This window comes from Thalia democratica, chromosome 8, assembly GCF_965202585.1.
Source record: "Thalia democratica chromosome 8, ktThaDemo2.hap1.1, whole genome shotgun sequence".
NCBI lineage: Eukaryota > Metazoa > Chordata > Thaliacea > Salpida > Salpidae > Thalia > Thalia democratica.
The window spans coordinates 13677714-13702133 of record NC_139172.1 but is presented as its reverse complement, the minus strand read 5'-3'; the positions used below and the strand labels follow the sequence as shown (position 1 = coordinate 13702133).

Here is a 24420-nt window from a genome sequence, read left to right as displayed (position 1 = left end):
ATAACTACTTCAAAGAATATAAAATAAAGAGTAGAATGTGAATTCGTATATTTTCTAAATATGAACTATAAGTATAAGTAAACAAAATATTAGCTGATAGCAATTACAATATACACTATTTTTTAGTTTTGTTTACTTATAGCTTATATTTTTAAAAATCAACTTTACTATCTTCTATTCTTTGAAGTAATATTTTCTCAGAACTCAGTAAACTGTGTTGTAAGTACAACAAAGAAAAACGTTAATTAGTTCAATAATCGAGTACTTTGAAAATTGTTGTTATTATTATGTTGCATAAACTTATTCCGTTAAAATCTATTTTAACAAACGTATTAAAAATTAATGTTCTTTGAAATTTTAAATAGTAGTTGATATTTTTGTATTTCACGTTATTGAAAAAGTCCTAACTTATAACCTTTTGTAATCATTAAGATGTATATTTATTATTAGTGTTTTGACCAAGACGCTAGATTTTTTTATAAGTTTTTTTTTATAAATAAAACATGTATTAGTCAACAAATATAAATGATTCTTTATTGAAAAAAAAAAAAACTTTTCTGTCAAGTTTTAAAATCCACAACTTTTTTTATATAAAAATAACTTAAAAAATTGAAGGTTACGTACATATAAAAGCTGAGTAAATTTTTTTTTTTTTGTGAAAACATAACTAAGATTATTCAATTTAGTATTTGTAGAGCCAACCACGTTTTATACAAGTTTAGTAAACCTAAAAAGTCAACTTGAATGATATTTATAACTTTATACTTTTATGAAAATCGGAGGGCTAAAAAACAAAACTTCAGCTGACCCTAAAATCAATAGTGCTTTAAAAACTTTTACATAAAGGCGTTTTATAAACGTTAAAATTTTTAACGAAACAAATTCAACGAATTTTTAAGTATGTCCAATTTACTAGAGCGTTTATTTTTTGTTTCTGAATTTTAATTCAGTTACTAAAATAAAAATTGTTCTTTTAAATTAATAAAATATTTAGATGTCTTTTGGAGAACTTGTGTCAGATACGTTGTAAATGAAACACTGATGGTCAATTTTACGAGAGTTACCATACTTCTTTAAGTTTTCTCTTTGTTTTTCTCGCCAATTTTGTAGAACACGCTCTTTTAACACAAAATGAATCTTTTTGTCCTTAATTCGAGCAATTTTGAGAAGCTTTAGAGTGTCCATAATATCTGTTGGACAAATACCAGTCTTTTCTGAAAGCTTGGATAGGGATAAATTTTGGACAGTTGAATCAAAATCGCAAAAAATCGACATCAAAGTATTTGACCAATAACTTTGGTAGGCCTTGAGACCTAGTTCGGAAAGCGGTCTTTCAGGTGTGCCAAACATGGTGTGTCGCTTGGACAGATGATAACTAACATCTATTAGCATTCTCCCATACCTAGATTTTTTTAGTATAAAAGAACAATTTAATGCAGTTTCAAAAATTAACATAAAATTTTTAATCTACTAAACATAATTTTAAATGTACGCCATTCAACTATAAAAATCAAAAAGACGATCAATATCAACTTTAAAAATTCATTGTTTAAGAAAAAATATTTAATTTTACAATTCTGAAATAAAACTTAACTAACCCTCCACTGAGAAAATGGGGTAAGACAAGTATGCATGACAAATTGTGAGACTGAAAAGTTTGCTTCTGCTTACTAAAATAGCCTACTACTTGCTGGCCGCCGTTTTCTGTCTGTGAAGTCATGACATAAAATTTGAAGAGGTCAGTTTCCATGTACACAGTTTTGCTCTCAATAAAAAGCATGGATAGCAAACAGAGGTTTTGGCAGTACATGAGTTCGTTACCATCTACCTAATTTATTCAATACAAAGTTATTTTAAATCTCAGCTAGGTTCTTTAAACGACATACTATAGCTCATGTTATATAATTTTAAAATCTATAAAATATTGACATTATGACATTTTTTAAGTAATATGAAAATTAAGTAAACTAAATTTGCCTTTCTACGGTATTATAACAAACTTAATGAAAGAACCTTGCTACGGTGGTATACGTGTATCGGTACAATAAATTCATAAGTTAAAATACTAAAACTTTGAGTAAGTTACATGCATGTGTTGAAATATACCTTTTAGAATTTTTAAAACAACTTAATCACTACTTTATTTTCTTTACAACACTAAGAATAAAAAATATCTTTTTTTAATTTAAGAGTAATTTTAACTTTGGTTTCTTGGTAACTTTTCTACTTTTATGCGATAAATTAGCCTTCTCAACTTATTGTAGGCTTCATATATAAAGTATAGTAAATCAACCAGTTCAATGAATTTAAATTATATTTTGTAATTTAGATCTCTTTTTAATTTTTGATGAGTTTAATTTTAGATCAGTGAGTAATATTTTAAATTTACAAATTGAAACATTACAATAAAGCATAATTTTACATGAAGATTAAAAATAATACTTTAATTACCTAATTTTAAAGATTTAGTCATATAAAAGCATGTTATCATTTAAAATGGGAAATAATGATTTTGTTTCAAAATATATTCAATATTAAAAAAAACTCAGCAAATTAACAAAATCTAAGTTATATTACTCTTTCATCACCAAGTTATAAATATTTTTTTTGTAATAACGTAACACCTTTAGTAAAGTAAAACTAAATACTATAGAAAATGACAAAAGCTAAATTTAAAACCCTTATGACTTAAATACCTATTACTATAAAAAATAAAAAAAATCCACTACTTCTAATATTAACGAAAACAGTTATTTAAATATGACATAATAAAAAAGCACAACTTGTAGTCTAATGTTAACTTTCTAAAATGTTAGTTGTTTAATTTTATATTTATTAATTCAAAATAAAACTAAGAATTTTAATTTAACTTCATAAACAATACTTAATAACGTATGAAGTAAGTAAAATAATTCTTTTAAGAAAATTTAAATTTATATACTTATTTATTTTATAAATAGTTTCAAACATAAATTTAATTTGACATTTTTTAATGCTTTAATAGAAGCAACATATAAAGATATTTAAAAAACAAACAACTAACTAAAAAATTGTTTTTTAAATTATAAAAAATATCACGTTTCAATTTCAAAAAACGTTCATAATTTTATTAAGCTAACAAATTGAAAAGTTTAAATTGTATTACAAGCTGTGTTAAAAAATATTTAGTGCTTATACAACAAGCATTTAATTTAAATTGTCTTCAAAAATAAAAGTAGTGAAACGCTCGGTTACTAGCATTAAAATTTAAGAAAAAGATTAACAGTTTACATTTATTATCTTTGTTTTATTTCAGTTTGACATGACTCACAAAAATACAGACTTATTTGAAGAGACCATTATTTTTTTTTACACTATAACTTATTTTTCTTATAGTATGTTTGTTAAATTTTTTGAACAACTGACAAAATAGAAAATAATATATATTTTTTTAAATCAAAAGAAACTTATTGCAAAAAAAAAACATCTGTCAGCACGTTAAATTCTTCTAACATAAATGTTACACAAAATTATCTGTTTGTACAAATAAAATTTAATACCAACTGTTTTATAACTACTATTATTGCAAGTTTATTGTCAATAGGATTGTTTTAAAATGAAGGTTACTACATTTTTCTAAATAAACTAAAATCTTACTTCAAATATTGAAATTTCATTCTTTCTATAAATTTCATTACCAGGAGGACAAACTTTGGTACACTTTTTAACGTGCCGCCTAAGTAGCGATGCAGAACCAACAAATTTAAGGCAATACTCACAAACGTAAAGCTTCCAGCTCTTAAACCGCTCATGCACATTGCGTGATTGAGTCCTATAACAATTAATAAAAGTTACTTGTTGAATAGTAATTGAATAACATCGTTAAATCAAAAACAATAACTAGATCTGCCATTTTAAAACTGCCTTTTAGAAAAATATACCAGCTCAAGCTTATACTAGCACATTAGTTCTGCTGTAATAGTTAAAAACTTTTGATACTTATCTAAAAACTTGAATATTAAGTATAATTAATAAAACTAAACTGGTTTTTGAAACCATTTATTTTAGATACTTATGAAATTAAAAAGTTTTTGAAGTCTTGCTACAAATGATAAGGACATATATTGATAAACTTACATTTTTTATATATTTATAAACTAATAAAAGATCAAAACTACAACGCAAAGAAATAATAGTGAAAATTAGTTCTATTTATATATAGTATAAATTGAGTTTTAGTTTAAAAAAAACTTATTTATTGACTTGAGTTTAAAATATACTAACATACAAGGAATATTTAATTGCAATACAAAAGTTTTACCAAACATATTTGATTATAACCATTTTAATAACAACTTTTTAAAAACTAGGGTCTCAAAAAAACGTAGTTTCATTTATACGAGTTGTTTTTATAAAACATCTTACAATGACTATCTTACACTTAGAAAATAACCTTCTTTGGTAGGATTCACTCTTAAAATAATAAATTTACAATCTAAAAAAAGTAAGTTTCATAGTTAAGTAACTACCAATAAACAGGGTTGCCACTGGTTATAGGCAAATCTTCTCCAGGTTTTCAAAATTTCCACCAGATATTTAATTGTACACATTTTGGGTCTATTTTTAGTTTAAAGTTAAGTCTAAGCTAAAAAACTGTGTTAAATAGTATAACAACATAGAAAAGACACTGTAAAGCTACTTTCAATGTGTTTTTTAATAATAAAAAATCGTTGATGATAAAAAGTTTTTATCTATATGATAGATTTTTGTGTCAAATTGAAATTTTATTACTTAATATGTAAAAATTGTTTAAAACTCCAGGGTTTTTAACCTAAATTGTCAAATTCCAGGTTTTTTGGATACCCTGAATAAAGGATAGTCTCAGTAGTTGACAAGTAAATTTCTATTTACCAAGAAAAATCAGTTTATACTTAGTTACCACACACTTAAACCTTTAAAGATTCAAAATTTTTTAAGGTATAGGTGATAAAAGTTTAGGAAATTAATGTACCTGATGAAAATTTTAAACTTAGAAGCATAAAAAAATATCATCTAAATCCGTCTTCTTCTAAGTTAATCTTTTTTTAATAAAATAATATAATATCTCTGTAGATTAATAATAACAATAATTTAATAAGATACTCTGGTTTTTTTATAAACATTTTAAAATGTATGGATAAGAAAGTTTTTATCTCTAATATTTAGAAATTTTAAGAAAAATCCACTTACATTTTAAAAATAGCAGTAAAATGTTTGTGTAATGTTACTTGCAGCATTATAAAACAATTTTTGTAAGAATCAATTGTTTTACTGTTAGAGAACCAAATTATAAGAATCTAAATAAGTTCTTTTTCTAGAAGTTGATCATAACTTTATAAATATTTAATAAAAAGAGTTTTAAATAGATACCAAAAGACTGTAGGATTAGATAAATTTTTGATAAAATAGTGTTTTATTCGTCTTTAATTGTCGCCTTCTATAAGGAACATATTGTAATTTCCAGCTTTTATTGGTTATATCTTAAACGTTTCTGGATTTTTTAAACAGGTAAAAACAAACTGGTAGTCTAGTTATTTAAGCTAAAAAAGGAGACTAACTATTTAAAATGTAGTTTTATCCGATAGCCTTGAAAAAAAAATTATACTCTCTATGGCTTCAACTTGTTAAATGGCAATTATAGGCAGTAATAAACTTATGAAGACTTTTTTTATTTGAAAAAAAATAACTTCAACTCAACTTAAATGATTTTAAAACTGTATAGGTTTAATTCATAAAAGAACCCTATATTTTATTTAAAAAAATTAGTTTTCATAACAAAGCCTTAAGCATATTAGATGGAATTTAATTCCAATAAATAAGTAAGTTTTCTGAAACCATTCCTGTACTTGAGAATTAAAGGCTTAGGTTTTAGGTGTTAATGTTATTTTTAAAGTTAATTATATTCTTACAAAAAGTTTTTTTGTTATTTTTTTTATGATACTTAGAAATATTTCAAAATACATACAGCCAGTATTTATTTCGGCCATCATCAACAAAGTTGAGATGTTATATGCCATCGATAATAAACAATGAATTTTACCGCAAGATCACCAACAACAGCATCCGAGACAATCCTACGACCGGTTTCGTCCTTAATAGGACTCATCCGGCAGGAATAGTCGCGAGAAACCGCTATTGTGATTTTAAACAAGCTGGCTTAAGTACAAAGCACTGAAGCGATCGTTTGTGGGTAAAGTTGAAAAAATGACACAGCTAAATCATTCACAGCCCAACGTCTCAGACATGGTTTGTACTTAAGCCCGCTTGTTTAAGATCACAATAGCGGTTTCTCGCGACTATTCCAGCCTGATGAGTCCTAATAAGGACGAAACCGGTCGTAGGATTGTCTCGGATGCTGTTGTTGTTGATCTTGCGGTAAAGTTTATAGTTTGAAATACATACAGTTAATGTTTTGAAAAGTGTAACTTAAATATACTAAAATCAAACAAAATAATAAAGACTAAAATATTAAACTTGATAAAAATATGGTAGGACAAACATATAAAAGTACTTTTGGAATTTGTCTTTTACCTACTATAAAAAACTTTCTATCTAACTCCGATCTCTTATGTCTTAAAAACATTTATAAACTTTTATTATGCTGTAAAAGTTTTTAAAAAAATGATTTTTTTCATATATAGCTTTAAGCAGCAATTAACTTTTAAGATTTTAGTAACTTATTATATAAAAAAAAAAAGATTGATAGGTATTTTCTTTTTAAGTCAATTAAAATAAAAACTTAAAAATTTTACAAAATCAAAAAAATATTTTTATCAAGAAACTGTTTGATTATAACTAGTTGACAACGGTGTTATAAAAGATTTAAAGAATAACATTGACAATATAAATGGGCTTTTTTACATAAACAGATTTTTTTGTAAGTTAAACAATTTAAAAGGATATATGTCAATTGGTATTTGATAAATGAAAGTTGTTCTACAGTTAGAAATTAGCTATTTAGCTTACTAAAATTTTACGGGTAATAGATACTTTTTCTGGTATTACAAATTTAGTTTATAAAATATGTATACTTTAATTTTAAAAACTAATTCGATTCTGTTCACATAAAATAAGATTTGCTGTAAACCAGATCAGCTATATAATTGTTGTAATAATTGTAAGACGAAGTTTTAAACTTTGAAAACCAGTTCTACTTTTGAGAATAATGAACAATAATCTTGATTACAAGAAAAAATTTTATTTAGGCTGATATTACTTATTTTCGGTCTGTTTTTTTGTACTAGCTTAAGTTTAGCGTTAATAAAAAAGGGTAATATAAAACTTAATGAAAATTTGATGCTTCATATTAATGGTCTAAATTGTAAATCCAATATAAATTTAACTCCAAAATTTTTATTAGTAAAAAGCATTTAAACAAACAATATAAATAAATATAAACTAGTTAAGTAGAAACAAATTTAAAAAGTATTAATTATGATCATGTTAAATACAAAAATTATTGGAGAAAAAACCGGTAGCAAAACTTACATACTGGCTTAATGAAAAAACTTACTCGTCGTCTGATTCAACTAGTTCATTCTTAGAAGGTGTTCGCAACTCGATTGCAGAATCTAAAGCAGAAGGGACTGGTCTCCTTTACCAGAAATACAAAAAGTACCCATTAAACTTAACTCTAACATTTTGCAAGTAAACACATTTTTAAACAACAATCAAGGTTTTCATTTACATAAATTAAGTTTGAACTGTTCTTGAACACAAACAATAATTAGTTTAATAAAACGCTTTTCTGCTTCTTAATAATATTTAAATGTCTCAGCTTTTGTGGCTAAACTTTAACTTGTGAAGAAAAATCTCGAAAACTAGTCTAGTATAACTTATCAAATACATTTTAAACTTTAGAATTTTAAAATAATCAGTTTGACAATGCATATTTTGAAAAATATAATTTACTCAAAATGTTTTAAGTGAAATTCAAATAATTATAAAATTGACCATACTGACAAACTTTTCTAATGGAAGGAACAGATCGAAGCAATATTATGAGTAAATTTTACAAGTTCAAGTCGTAACAAATATAACAGGTTATAATTTTTATTGTTTAAAAAGCTTTTATCTGATTAAATAGATGAGAAACTAACCAAACATTTAGCATGAACTTTCCCAGTTGAACTTTTCTAAATGGTTTTTTACCAGCATATACTTTTCTTCCAGCATTTTGTTTAATATCTTCTCGGTTCCTTTGAACAGCTATTTCCTAAATATTTATTTTTAATTGAACGTTTATGTTTCAGTTTAACGTAAGATATTTTGTAAGAGTTGACTTTTTAAGTATAAATTTTTTTAAAGGTTTTGTGAACCCTGTATAAAGACAAGTAAAAATATATAATTTTATAATTCTTTTAAAGGAAAAAGGGGACACATAATAGCTTAATTTTTACCTAATGTATTATATACTTTTTTTAACTTTATATAATTAAAAATAGTTTTTGAAATATAAGTGATAAAATTTGTCAAGTATGTAAGAAGTAAACTAAAAATATAAAAAAAATATTATTTTAAGAAATAATAATAACAAATTTAAACAGCATTCTTTCTTTATTATTTTAAATAATATATATTATATTTATGTTTATTCTTTCAAAAATTTATTTTACAAACTGAGTTTCGGTCAAAGACCTTGTCAGTGCTTAAAAAATCTTAATCAAATAGAATTCTATTTGAATAAGATTTTTTTAAGCACTGACGAGGTCTTTGACCGAAACTTAGTTTGTAAAATAAATTTTTGAAAGAATAAATATATTACTTCTCCTCCAGCAGTTGAGATCTCTCTATTTGTTTTCTTAAAACCAAAACATATAATAATCTATATTATTCATCTTTAAACTTTTACATCCAAAATAATTATCTTGTCTACTTTAAGTCTTTCAATGTAAATAATATCAATAAACTTTCATATAGTTTTTTTAATTTTAGTCATTAACTTATTTTTTAATTGTTTATAAGAGTTTTTTTCTAATTATGTAAGTAACACTTCCTGAAAACCTTAAAAGTTACTGATTTTATTAAGGGCATAGGGGGGGGTAAACACCCTTTTTTGGTTTTTGATCTTATTTTATATAGTTTTTACTAAGCTACAAGATGCTTTTTACAGAATTAAAAAATTCAAAATAATTTTTGAGATATAGCCGGTCAAAGTCGGAGCCGACAATAGGTTCCTTATAGGAGGCGCAAACTAAAACTGCAAAAATAGACTATTTCACTAAAAATCTATCTTCTCCTACGTTTTTTGAGATAACTACCTCAAATTTTCAGGAAGTGTTCCTTGATATATTTAGAAAATTCTGTCGGAAGGAATTTTTAAAAAAATTAAAAATAAAAAAATTATATAAAAAATAAACAAAAAAAACAGTTTTTTTTTTGTTTTTTTATTATAAAATTTTTTTTTGATAATTTTTTTTAAATTCCTTCCGACAGAATTTTCTAAATATATCAAGAAACACTTCCTGAAAATTTGAGGTAGTTATCTCAAAAAACGTAGGAGGAGATAGATTTTTAGTGATTTCTAGTTATTTGCCGTTTTAGTTTGCGCCTCCCATAAGGATCCTATTGTTGCCTCCGACTTTGACCGGCTATATCTCAAAAATTATTTTGAATTTTTTAATTCTGTAAAAAGCATCTTGTAGCTTAGTAAAAACTATATAAAATAAGATCAAAAACCAAAAAAGGGTGTTTACCCCCCCCCTATGCCCTTAACTTTTAATAAAACACATTAACACTATGTTTTTCTAAATTAAACTTTACAAACTTTTTTTTAACTAATTTTATGAAGCTGATTTTTGTTTCAAAGTTTACGTTGTTGTAATACTATAAATACTACACCATAAATTAAACTACAACAAATGCTACATTATGGTAAACAAAATATAAAAGCACTTTAGTTGTTTTGTTACACTTATATAATAACTGATTAAAGAAATACCAATTAGAGAAACAAGTAGCATCGTTGCTTTATAAATACTATAAAAGAAAATATTATATTCAAATTCTTAATTTTTTTTATTGTAACTAATCTCAATAATACTAAAATTGTAAGGTTTTTCTTCAATTATTTTATCTTTGCTTATACTCGTTTTTAAGTTTTTACACTTACTGCAAAAACTTCACTGAAAGTTTTATCAAAGATATAAATTTAATTTCAAACTTTATTTTTTAACTATTTTACAAGAGCTGTACACAAACTTACATTAGCTTGATCGTAAAAGTTTATTTCGTCAGGTTTAATTCCTTTGAGTATTAGAGATTTAATTTGAGTCTTAGTGAAACATTTTGACTTAGTTGTGGTTAAATCTTCTAGTGTCTCAAACTCCCTGCAAATGGTTTAAGTTTAAATATCTGTCTCAAAACTAAATTTACCACTTGATTACATCATAATAATGGAATTCAGTTCAATATTTCACTACATAAAACGATACTTTTCAACTATATATATTTTTTTATTACTCAGTAAACAAAATAGAAGAAAAAACTTAGTAGTAAATCAAGACTTTTTGAAAGGTAAGGCATAAAAAGTTTTTTCTAAAGTAAAAAATAAAACTCTACAAAATCTAGGAAAAAAATAACTTTTTTATGACATAATTTATATAACACAATTATCTTATTTATTTATCTAATTATAAGTATAGAAAAAAAGCTATGGCTCTACAATTTTTAGACATGTTTAAAAAGTGGGAACGGGTCTAATTTACAAAAAGACACTTTTGCACAAGAGTAAAAAAAATATTAAATTAAAAAAAAACAAAAAAAAATCAGAGTAAAAAAAATATTGACCAAGAGTAAGGGGTAACAGTGATAGTAAAAATGAAAAAATATAAAACAACTAAAAAATGTAAAAAATAAATAATAAACTAACTAGTTAAATAAAAGAAGAAAAAAAATTACTGAATAAGGGTAAGGGATAATAAAAATAAAATTAAAATTAATATTTTTTTTTGAAATTTCAACGCTTGTGTAAAAACCCCCCTTTGTGCAAAGTGACCCTTTGTGCATATTTGACACCTACCCTAAAAAAGTATATAAAAGTCAAAAAGAATATTTGAAATGATCTGAACTGAATTTTTATGTCATATCTGATCTATAAAATCATAGTTTTAACATAATTAAACCAAGTTACATAGGCAACAATAGGTTTCTTATAAGAAGCAAACTAAAACGACAAAAATAGAATATTTCACTAAAAATTTATCTTCTCCTAAGTTTTTTGAGATAACTACCTTAAATTTTTAGGAAATGTTCCTTGATATATTTAGAAAACTTTGTTGGAAAGAATTTTTTTTAAATCAAAAAACAAAAGTTTTATATAAAAAATAAACAAAAAAAAAGTTTTTTTTTGTTATAAAATTTTTATTTTTAAATTTTTTCAAATTTTGTTCCGACATAATTTTCTAAATATTGCAAGTAACATTTCCTGAAAGTTTGAGGTAGTATCTCAAAAAAAGAAAGAGGAGATAGATTTTTAGTGATTTCTAGTTATTTGCTGTTTTAGTTTGCACCTCCCATAAGAATCCTATTGTTGCCTCCGACTTTGACCGGCTATATCTCAAAAATGATTATGATTTTTTAAATTCTGTAAAAAGTATCTTGTAGCTTAGTAAAAACTATATAAAATTAGATCAAATTTCAAAAAAAAAGGTGTTAACTCCCTTTGCCCTTAATGTTTGCTATTTAAAGATTGCAACAAAATAAGTTGAAAATAAGAAAAATAACTTGACAAGTAGACATTTTTTAAAACTAACTCTGTATCTCTTATGTAAAACAATTAAGCTTTTAAATTGGTAAATTTGCAACAACGATGAATATAATTTAAAACCAATATAATGTAAAAATTATATATAAAAATTAATTAGTTCAATTAAAACAGCTTACACAACAATTTTACAAAGCTTTAACTTTTTTATACAATTTGTATTACTAATCTAACTTATATAGAAAATAATTAGTTTGAAAAAATGCTAAAATTTAAATATTCTAATTATTTTTATATCTAATAAGCAAAATGCAGCTAAAAAAATACATTGATTCTACACTTTGCAAAAAAAACATAACTGCACAACCTTCCCCTTTAGAGCAGGGTTTCCCAAAAGGGGCTATAACATCCCCATAGCACCTCTTTTAAGTAATTTCAGTAAGTTGGGACAAAAAGTGGGAAGAAATTGAAAACATTTTAGTAGGTATAGAATTTTCAATTAAAATAGTTAAATTAGATGTTTTTGTATTTATTATATAGAGTAAAGAGAATATGGGGTCAATACAAACCCTTGGGGATAACTAGAAAAGCAACAACAACTTATTTACACTAGATATTCTGATATATGTAATAAATAAGGAAGTGATTACTTTTTGATTTTCTATCAAGGGGGGTTTATCAAAATAAGATTGTGAAATCCTGTTCAAGAGATAGCACAAATAGTATTTTTATTTATTTTGTCAAAGTAATTAAATTTGTCTTGATTAAAATTTAAAAATTTCAAGTCATACTTCAATGTTTAACATTAAATAAAAGCATGTACTTAACACTCAAAGTTGGTAAAATGCCTCATTAAAATCATTTACAAAATTTAAAATTTTTAATCCAACTGTAATTTTAAATAACTTAAAGTAGATTATTTCTGTAAAATAATAAATTCAAATTTTTTCGTACCTCTCAGTCTCTTCTAAATTAACTTTTTCACGGTCACTAGGTATATCTGCAAGTATATCTTCAATAGTAGTTACATCAGACTCTGAAGTCTTTATTATACTGTGCTCTTTTTTAACATCATGATTATCAATAGAGACTTCTTGTGAAAATGATAATTTTCTCTTTTTTTTGCTAGGGTGTAAAATAGGACAGTATTCCTCTTTGTAGTGATATAAAAATTTTCTATACCTATGGCCAGTTGAATCACAACCAGGTGTGGGACATAAGTTGTGTGATCTTCTTGACTTTCTTTTTCTTGTAAGTAGTTTTTCAGTTTCATTTAAAGTTTTTTCATTTGTATGATTTTCATTTAAAGTATTATCAAATTCTTGGTTTTTTGTAGAAGAAGTTTGAGCTAAGCCTTCATCTTTTGATATTTTTAGTTTTATTCCAACTTTTTTCATTGTAGAACAATAATTTTTTGAAGGTTTTATATGTAAATCCAAATCTTTAATTTGGTTATTTGTAGATATTGATTCTGAACACGCTTGTTTGTTACCCATATCTTTTATATCTTTATCTAGGTTTGAGTCAGAGCTAAGTTTTCCAAAGCTTGAAACTAAACTTCTACACCGTGTTTTTATTACTTTAGGAGGACTTAAAAACCTTGAAGGGCGCTTGACTATTCTCTTTTCTCTTTTTCTAGGTGTAGTCAGACTACTTAAATTATGATAATTACTGGTTGTACTTTTTTTTGAAACTTTAGCACTAAAACTATGGTTATTTATTTGATAGCCATTTAGTTTAGATGGTAATGGTGGGGTATGTAGTACCATTTCTTGTTCTTTCTTAAAATTTTCAACAGTATTTGTTACTGATTTTTTTCTTAAACTTTTTCTTTTACTACTTTTTTTTTGCTGTTTTTGACTTTTATTAGCATTAGTTGATAAGTCTTCTTTTGAGGTTTCTGGATCAGAACCATTAATATTTTTTTCTTTTTGTATTAAAGGTACTGTATAATTCATAATAGAGTTTTTACTTATTTTATTTGACTTTGTTGTAGAAGAAATTGCATTATTTTTGGTATTCAGTTTAGAATTTTGATGTAAAAACTGTTTTTTCTTTGGTATAAGTTTTTCTGCTGGTTGTTTCAAACACTTTTGCTCCTTATTAAAGGCATGTAATGGATCATTACTGTTCAAATCTAAGAACTCATTACATATGTTATCATCACTATCATGTTCAGACTCAAAAAATTTTGTGTAGTCTTTTTTTGGACTTCTTAAATGACTGAAATGAGGTTCTTTCAACTTTTTTGATCCTCTAGTTTGTCTTTTTCTAAGCACATCAGAAATTGAAAAGTTTTGATCAGTGTCGTCAAAGCTTTCATTATCTGATTGACTTGATGACATATTGTTTTTTGAGTTTGATCTCTTAGCTCTTTCTTTTAATTCATGTTTATTGTTTTGACTATTTTTTGAACATACCTGGTCAAAGCACAACTTATTCTTGTTTATATCCCCTAATTCATTAAAACAATTTAAATCATTAATTGAATTATAATAGCCTGAAACATTTAAATGTTGATTGTTTAAAGTTGATGGTATTTTAACTCGGCTTAGCTTTAATTCAGGTTTAAAAGTGTCAATTGATAAGTCATCATCATCTTTTTCATAAACTACCTTACAAATCACCTTTTTTGTATGTCTGGTAGATCTTCTTTCTTGATTTGTACTTTTAATTACTGGCTGGGCTGACAATCTATTTGACTTTCTTTTAGTTTTTGAATTACTCATAATAAACTGTATGACAATAACACATGTTTAAGACTTCGTAGATGTATGTTAATAATAATATAAAAATACTTAATTTGTAAATACAGACATTGATCAATAACATGTTTTGTTTTTATCTTTTTAAGACTAATAATAAAATTTTAAACAAATAAACTACAGTACACTATTTTTTTGATTTAAGACTTTATGGAGGTCAACAACTTTTACAGGCATTTCTCATTCATAAATCTTATTTGTAGAACCTTACTTTGATATTTGAAATTTTTTGCATCTACCAAAATTTACAGTAGTTTTTCAAACACTTTATGTTTGCAATTCATAAAAAATTTATAACTAAATATTTCTAGAGGTCATATTTTGGACTAACAATTAAAGCTACTATTTTACAAACTAACATAAATACCCAAAGCAAAAAATTTTGTTGAACAACATAATAACATAATTTCATAAGTATAAACTTCATAGAAAAATCATCATGGCCTTTAAAACAACAATCATTACTACAAAAATAATTATTTTTCATCTATAATCTGGTAAAAAACCAAGAACTGCAATTTATTAACTTTTTCTTTTAAAAGAAGTCATTAAAAATTTCAGTTTTAACATATTACATTGTCTGCTTACCATAAGCAGTGGCAATGATTGATAACATCATATAATACACATGACCACATTATAGAGGGTGTAGAGCAATTTAAACTGGCAGAAATTTTAGTGTTTTTTATATTCATATATGTTCTTATTTTAACTTACAAAAAAAATTAAATGGTTGTTTTAAGTATAATACATAACTAACTTAAGGCCATAGGGGTGCTAAACCATTTTTTTTACAAGTTGATCTGATTTTATATAGTTTTTTCTAAGCTTCAAGATGCTTTTATTGTTTTAAAAAATTTGAATTATTTTTTGAGATATGACCAGTCAAAGTCGGGCCGCATAATAGGTTCCCTATGGGAAGGGAAAACTAAAACAACAAAAAAAGACTATTTCATTTAAAATCTATCTCCTCCTACATTTTTCAAGCAATCTTCTTTAAACTTTCACAGTCTAATCTTTAAACAATAACAAAAAACTTTACTTTGGAAATAAAAATTTTTTTGTAAATTTTTTTTTTTTTTTGAAAAAAAAACACTTTATTTTTTAATGTTTGTGATAAAATTATATTTTTTCAAATTACTAAAATTCTAAAGTAACGTTTTTTTTTTTATTATGAGGAACGTTTCCTGAAAATTTGAAGAAGATTGCTAGAAAAATGAAGGAGTAGATAGATTTTTAGTGAATTTTAAAATTTCCAAAAAAATTGACTTTGAAAAATTTGTGGTCTATACGTTTATATAAGAAAATTTTTACAAAAAATTAAATATTTTAAAAGTTAAATGATATTTTTGAATTCTATAAAAATTGGCTTGTAGTTTGTACTTTAAGCTTTCATATAAAAGCCAAAGTTATTTTTTGTAAAAAAATTGTTGTACCCCCCCCCCCTATGGCCTTAATACATTTTGTTTTATACACTCACTTACAAACTATGCTTAATCACAGTGTACATTTACTGTCTTTAGCATTACCACTGCTTATAATAAGTAAGCATAAAAGTGTACTGAGTTTTTAAAGTTTTCCATAGTTTAGAAAAAATCCTTATACTATTTTTTTTAAGAGAGACATTGGACTTTTTAGAAATTTTTTACAGGTTTTTTTTTTCATGATTGTACAAGTTTTATTTTCTGGTATAAATTAAATTTAAGGTAAAAAACTGTATTACTTAGAATAAAAGTATTTTCTAAATACTTAAACGCTACTTTAAGTGTGTTTTACTAATGTATAAACTAAACTATGAAAAATAAAAAGAGTATTATCAAAAAGATTTGGTATATAATTCAAATGTAGTTATATTACATGTAATTTTTTTTATTCCCAGTTATAAAATAACTTATGTTCTAAATTCCAGTATTTTTTTTGTTTTTTTTATTTCAACTCAATGTTTTTCCTCTTTTTTTGCCTAAACTTTTCCTTAACAACTTTGAGCTGTAGTTAAACTTGTGAAAAAGCTTTTTTAGCTTTTTTAAAAAATAGAGCTTTTTTGTAAACAAAATCTATATAATATACACTTAAGTTTAATACAAGTACAAATTAATAGCTATTAAATGTTTACTTTAATGCAATTGTTTTGAAACAATTTTTTTTAACAACTTAGTTAGATATTTTTTAAGAAGTCTGGCCAGCAAAAAAAAAAAAAAGTTAATTTTGCACCAACTAGAGAAGTTTCCTACCTCTAAAACAAATAGTCTATCTACAGGGTTGCCAACTAACTTTTGTTGAGAAATTTGTTCCAGGTTTTTAAAAGTACACGTTTTTTGGTCTATTTTTTAGATTTTAGCTAAGTTTAAGGTTAAAAACTGTGCTAAGTAGTATAACACATTGAAAAGATACTGTTAAGCTACTTTAAATGTGTTTTTTTATTAAAAATATTTTGTTTACAACAAAAAAAATTACCTATATGGCAGATTATATATTTAACTAAAATTACTACTTAAAATGTAGAAACTCTATGAAATTCCAAGTTTTTCAGTTACTTTTGTTCAAAATTCCGAGTTTTTTCTAACTTTCTCAATTTCCAGGTTACTTAGCCTAAATTTTCAAATTTCAGTTTTTTTCAGGATTCTAGGTTATTTGGCAACCCTGTATAACTAATTATGAGTAAATTTGTGGCCTAATGGAGTAAGGGTCCTAATGATGACTACTAAAACTCCTGACTTGAATGCTGCAAGATTAAAACCAATAGCCGGCACATACAAAAAAATATATAAGTTTGAAGTTTAGTCAAAATTTTGTCTATAATCAAATCAATTATTCAAAAAAAATATCAAAGTTTCCTTAATTTTAGTTTTGGTTAATTGAAAACAATAATTGTATATCTTTTTATAAAAGTTGTTTATTAAGGAAGTCATGTTAATTTTTATATTTTCATTACATTAGTAAATACATCTTTGGAAATTAGGGCTAAAAGAACTTTTAAAACAAACTTATGAATCATTATATAATCAAACTTAACAGTTAAATTATTTTTAGAGCAAAAAACTTTCAAAGCTTACTTCCTTCTCTACTAAGATAAATGTTAGAAAATATTCCAACATACCAGTTTCAATATCTTAGTTTTATAAATATATTTTCAAAGTTTTTTTTTAACCTCATTTTTGGCTGGCTCAAACTTATTTTTCTTTTAGAATAACCAAATTTTTCTTAAATTGTAGTATTTTAATGTGCTTAAACATTATTAAACTGCTTTTTAATTAAAAAAATTATTCAACAGTAATTATTCTATTTTTTCTAAAAACTAAACTTTGAATTTTAGAAAAAGTACACAGCTTGTTTAATTATTATTTTTGATGATATAAATTTATGTTTTTTATTTTTTTAACTGCAGTATAGTGGTAACTAAGTTTATACTTTTCATTTTGATGTTTCAGCATATTTTTGGTTTATGATGATTTGAAGAGAGCACTTCCAATCTTTTATGAAATAGTACAAAACTAGCTTCAGTGATAAATGTTAAAAGTTATACTTTAGTAGAATATAATAAATAAATATGTACTTAAGAAGCTGAGAATATTTGATGTATTTAGAAATCATTAGCAAACATAAAACCTAATTTTGTATATGGTGTTTTTTTTTTATTATAATATTATAAATTACCTACTATGAGATAGATATGCTGCTCATAAAAAAATCTTAATTCTACTTTGAAACTATATTAAAGCATACTAGTGTTTATAGCTTAGTTACTAACTTAGTGTACTATAAATTACATTAAAAAGTAATATCTTTTTGGTCAGGTATGCAAAACTACAAAGCATTAATCTACGGAATACGATGTACTTTTCAGCTTGTTACAAACTGTTTTTAAACATTACAAAGTTTTATTATAGTAAGAACTTACATCCAGGCTTTTAATTAAATTACTACATTATTTTATATTTAAAATAGTTAAATTTATTACACTTTTAATTTAAAGTAGTACATTGTTATTAAATATAGCAGTTGTTTTAAATAACTTCGCTCTGCCCGTTAAAACTTTTTACTATACAATTGTTTCATGATTTCAAAAGGATGCTCGTTAAGCTTATTACTTTTACGCTACATATAAACTAAAAAAAGATGTTTTTGATAACTAAATTAAACTTCTTAATCCTAAAAGTAATTTGACATTTGCGAAACTGAATAAAAAAGAAAGTAAGCAAATTTTAAAATATGAATTTAACAAGTTTGTTTGCAAATTACTTTTGATATTACTTTTTATAGTTAAATTGCAACTAACTTAAAAAATTAAAACAAAAATTTTTATCTATTATGCAGTTTTTCACTAAAAAAAAAGTATTTGATACACTTTTAATGATAGATTTTAAAGGAAAAGTAATAGTATTACACGTTAAAAGTTCATGAATGACCTACAACTGGACTAATTTCATGATTATAAAATAAAAAAGAATCACTAAGCATAAAATAGTAGATAGTCTGCTGTGCTCACTTGTTTATAAATTGTTACAGCCTAGCTAATTTTAAGAGTTATACCAACATTTTGTAAAGCAAATAAGTTATTGTGAGTCTTCTTTTTTTTCTCCTTCTAGCACTTGTAAATTTAAAAAAGTATGTTTTTACGACTAGTTTTTCAGAAACTTTTCTTATCCTTTTTAGGCAGTTATAGTTTCTAGATTGACCATTCTTTCTTTTTCACATTGCAAGTACTGCAAAGGTGCAGGTTAAAACACCAAATAGTATTAACTTCTACGTAAAAAACAATTTTATTTTTTGTCAAGTCTTGGACAAGACGTTGTAAGGTATCCAAATGGTGTGCAACTTAATAACCATAAAGTTTTTCGTGCACCAGGTCCTAGGACCAAATATTTTTAGCTATTTTTTTTGTTCATTAAAATATATGTCAAACACTTCGTTTCATACCAACGAATTTGTGCATTGATAAAGCACTAAAGCATTGATGTAGTTTTTTAAGTTCACATGGTTAAATACAATTGCATTTAGTTTATTGTTCTGATAGATTAAAAAAAAAGCGCTCGTGTGCTTATGCAAGCGAAAAAAAGCAATTTGTTAAAAGCATAGCATAAACGGTCGCTAGATTTCTATAATCAAGTTGCCACTAAATTACTCAAGCATGACGTTCAAAGCTCAAACAAAAAAAAATTTTTACAAGTCGGAATCGGAAATCTTCATATCTGGGATTTGACAGCACTAGTATAATACGTAGCATTTGAAAAGTAAATCTTAAGCTCAACCTGATTTGCATATTTGATGACTCTGCATTTTTTTAAAGCATTAAAATTAAAAAAATATTCTTATGGCCTTATCCTTAACCCACATTACCCAAACGTAATAAAAATTCATCAAAAAATATAGTTTTTACAATTAAATTAAAAATTAACAAAAAAAAAACATGCTGGTTTAGCAAATATAAGTGACTTTTAAGGTCATGCAAGACTCACGATTGAGCTTTAAGTTTAATAGCCCATAGCACTTGATGAGACTCGGAAAAGGTATAAAATTAACAAATAGTTTGCATTGTACGCTTTAGTTGCACGACTTTTAATTTTAAAACAAACTATATTAAATTTATTTTTTTTTTAATTTTTATAGAAAATTTTGAATAATCACATAGTATATGTTTTATATAGTTTTTATTCTGTATAAAAAATAGTTTTAAGGAGCTTAAAATTTCTCTATTATGTACTTAAATAAATGATGATGAAGGGCTGTTTTTAAAACAGTTACCACAAAATTTGACATTAACTTAACATTTTTATAAAACAGCCTTCGATTAATAAAGTATAAAACAATTTATTCAGTAAGAAGACATACCTAAAAGATATAAATTAAAAGTAAACTAAAAAAAAAAAATTATAGTATAACTTTAAGTAGTTACAGAAATAAATGTTAAACTAAATTTCAATGTGTAATTCAATGGCATTGCTTTTCTTCCCGCTGTTGTGCAGTTCAGTCAACGAAGTATGGATGAAAAATAGGATGAATTTATTTATGCAGAAACTTGATATTATCACTTTAAGTTTTTTAATTTTTTTACCAAATCAATGTTTAACTGTTTAAACAATTTAAACGAGATCTGTAAACTTGATACTCATTGAACTTAATATGTCTAGTCTAGTCTATCTCAAGAAGCTTTTTGTTTCATATTCAACATTTTGAAATAGTTTTCATTACAATTACAATGAAACCTTTTTTTTGCTCAACATTAACTGCATCAACAAAAATTTCATAGAATTGTTAGAGTTGAAATATTCTTAATATTGTTATGTTACTGTGTATTATGTTTGTCATAGTATTTAAAATAGTATTGTTTTTGTATTTTAAACACTTATACTGACAACTTAATTACTTTAAAAATGTATTTGTATGTTAAAAAATACTGTCAAACTCTACCCTTTTATAGGGCTGCCAAAAGGTCAGGAAAGACAGGAAAATCTGGAAAAGTCAGGAAAAACTAAAATTTATGAAAAAAGGTCAGATTTTGTTAGTTCAAATTTACAAAATTCTTTGTTTTCAAAGCCTTCAAATGGTAAAAAATTAATTAAATCTGTTAAAGTCAGACTAAAATTGCAAAATTTTCCTATAAATTTACAAAATTACTTAATTACTAATGACTTCATCTGATAAAAATTAACAAGATATCCTTTACAGTACTGCAAATTTTTTCTATAAATATATTTAACAATTTCCCTACTTGAACATGCAGCTTTTGTATGCTTTTTAGTATTGATGAAAGTTTATTTTGCAGTATTTTAGAATCAAAGTGTTTTTTGTTCAAGTAAATAACTAAGTTCTTCAAAACTAAGCACAAAGTTTAGTATTTTATGTAACAAGTTTATATGTATACTTCACCCTTTATAATTTTTTTAAAGTATGAATGTAATGGAAGTTAGATGATTTTTTTCAGCAAAAAACTGTTGTTTTAACCTGTATGAAAATTATATTGAAAGCTTTATATAGTTTCAGGTGTTTGATTATATGTTTTAGAATAAGTTTAAACTAAGAGTTTGATTTAAAAAAAGTCAAACAAGTTTTAGTAAAAATTCAGGAAAAGTCTGGAAAATTTTCTCAGCTTGATCTGTGGCAACCCTGCTATTCAGGGTTGCTAGTTTACCTGGAAACCTTAAAAAATTGCAGTTTGACAATTTAGGCAAAAAGAAACAACTGCAAAAACTTGGGATTTCAACAATTTTTACATGTTCAGTAGTAAAATTTGGATTTGACTCAAAAAACCTATCATATAAATAAAAAACTTTGTCATCATCAAAAATTATCTTAATTAAAAAACATACAAAGTAGCTTTGCAGTATCTTTTCAATGTTTTTATACTACTATATAAAGTTTCATATCTTAAACTCAACTTTAAACCAAAAATAGACCCTAAAATTGTACTTTTAAAAACCTGGAAAAATTTAGAAAAATTAAGTGGCAAACCTGTGCTTTTACTAAACGTTTTCTGAGCAAAAGAAAGTGTTTTACATCATATGTGTTCATTGTTGAATCCTTCTTAAAAAATTTACCATAAAAAAAATCTTTTCTTGTTATGTGAAAGTTATTTAGAGTATTGTGAACTTTTAAATTTATAAAACAAATATAGCAAAGGGGTCCAAATAAGGGATTTGGAAACTCTCTGTGTTGAATATTGCTTTAAAACACTTTAAAAATAAAAAAAATAGTAATTGAAAAAGTTGTTTACAATTCAATTGGTGTCACTTTCAATTTACTTTTCTGTGTTCACATTTTGGGTTCTGTGATTGTAACTTTTAAATAAACAGTTCTTTACAAAAACAGATCAAAATTTTCAGACATGTTGTTCAATGATCCTAATAAAACTTTTTTTTGTGGTTCTGGCCTATGTAGTTAAAATTCTAACTGCTTTAACTTTTCTCTAAAGAACACATTTATTTGCTTTTTTGAAGTACAAGCTAAAACTATAGTTCTTATACTTATAATTCATTATAAAAAGCACTAAAACTTTGCGGACGTGTTGTTCAATATAAAATCAAAATTAAATTATTGCATTTCTAACCTTTGTATTTTTAGATAAAGTAAGTAGACTATAACTGTATCCTACAAAAAGGATACATATAAATTTTATTGATTTGATTTGTATTGATTTTTTAAAAGTTTTTAATTTTAACATGGTTTTGCTCAACTTTTAAAGACTTAATCTTGCTTAATTTCATATTTGTATACTTTTTATCAAAATAAAAGTACAATACATTGTTTTTAAATCGTTTAAGTTTTATATACAGGGTGACACAAAAAATGTTCATCAACTTAAATTGGTAAAAATTGTAAATATTTATCTTTCAGCTCTGTTTTTTTAGATACATTGATAAATATTATGACTTTGTCTATAAAATGTGACTTTAAAAAGGCTATGAAATACTAAAAAATGTGAATATATTATATGCTAATTTTTGGCTTATAATAAACGAATAAACATTACATAACAAACTTATAAATAACAATCATCACTTAAGTTTAAATATTTTCAGAAGTTTTATTTATACAGTAACAAAGTTTTACCTACTTTTGAAACATGCTGTATTTAATTAACTGAGAAGTTTTAAACCTATACTATAAAAAATAATCAGTTGTAAAACTCAATTAATATGTTAAAAACTATCTCTTAAACACTGTAAGTGTTATTTCAACTTAAAAAAAAATCATGCTATAAATAATTTTAAGCATTTTTAATTCAATTTTGCAACAGTAGTTTGTTAAACAACAAAAAAAATATGCTAAAAATATTTAGTCTTAAAAACTAGTGCTCAAAGAACCTTTTGGTTAGAACATCTTGTCAAGGACATAATAGAATATATTCATTATGTAACAATTATATATTTTTCCTAATTTTTGAATTTAAATGTATTCTAGTGCTGCTGCTTTGAACCAGTTTTGAAAAAATGTTATGTTTATTTTGATTTTTAAGTTAAAAAGTTTTTAAAACTCCTTACATGAAAAAAATTTCTTACACTAGAGAAGTAGAAGAGAACAACCAACTGCTATTTTTAGATATATTGATAATAAAAGATAAAACAAACTTCTTAAAGAATGTCTATAGAAAATAAATTTGGGCAATACTACACTACCAATCTTTTTGTAGTAAGTAGCAAAAAGTAAACCTAATCACAACACCTTACCGTAGAGCATACAAAATCTGTTCTAAAGAACTACTTTATTTAGAGGTTGAGAGAATAAAATAAATTTAAATAAAAAATACCCACCAGATTTAATTAAGAGGGTTATAAAATCACATCACAATAACCTAAATCAACCTAAGATAACCCATGTGGGAAATGTATGCTGTGCGATCAAAATGGTAATAAAGGAATGGTTAAAATCACTGATAGTTTGAAACTAAAAACTGAAAAATTAATTAAATTAAAAAAGAAATTAAATTGTAAAAATTTTGGGATCTATGCGGCAGAATGTATGGAGTGTAATGAGTATTATGTTGGACAGACAATAACATCCTTTTTGCAAAGGTGGTGCTCGCATAGATATAATTGGAAACACATGGATAAGAACAATGTTAGCAATCGAGCTGCACTTAAACTACATTATAATAATTAACATCCAACTATAATTAAAGAATTTGAAAATGCCTTCACAATAACTTTTTTGGACAGCTTAGAAGATCAAACATAATTAGATTTTTTGGAAAGCAAATGGACAAAAAAACTACAAGCGAAAATTAATATTAACAAAACAATACTACCTTTTTACAGATAAGCAATTAAACTAAAAAAAACTTTTAATTTTTTTTGTATACTTAAACTAATTTTTGTATATTAAAATTTTGTGCCTTAATTTTTCCAAAATAATTTGAGTTCTCCTTTTTTTTTAAACCTTACTTTTAAAATTTCAATTAGTACGTAAAAAAGTTACTTTTTCTCAAGAAAACTAATA

General features: G+C 24.7%; 1 protein-coding gene across 1 annotated transcript; it reads right to left on the bottom strand.

Moving 5' to 3' along the window:
• Positions 1–570: 570 nt before the first annotated feature.
• On the bottom strand, positions 571–14452 carry LOC145842151 (uncharacterized). The gene is made up of 6 exons (XM_082949547.1): positions 12677–14452; positions 10223–10346; positions 8118–8233; positions 3637–3811; positions 1599–1828; positions 571–1402 (listed from the first exon to the last, which is right to left on the bottom strand). The coding sequence occupies exons 1-6, from the start codon at positions 14449–14451 to the stop codon at positions 991–993; spliced, it is 2832 nt and encodes a 943-aa protein (XP_082805673.1). The 5' UTR covers position 14452; the 3' UTR covers positions 571–990.
• Positions 14453–24420: the final 9968 nt, after the last annotated feature.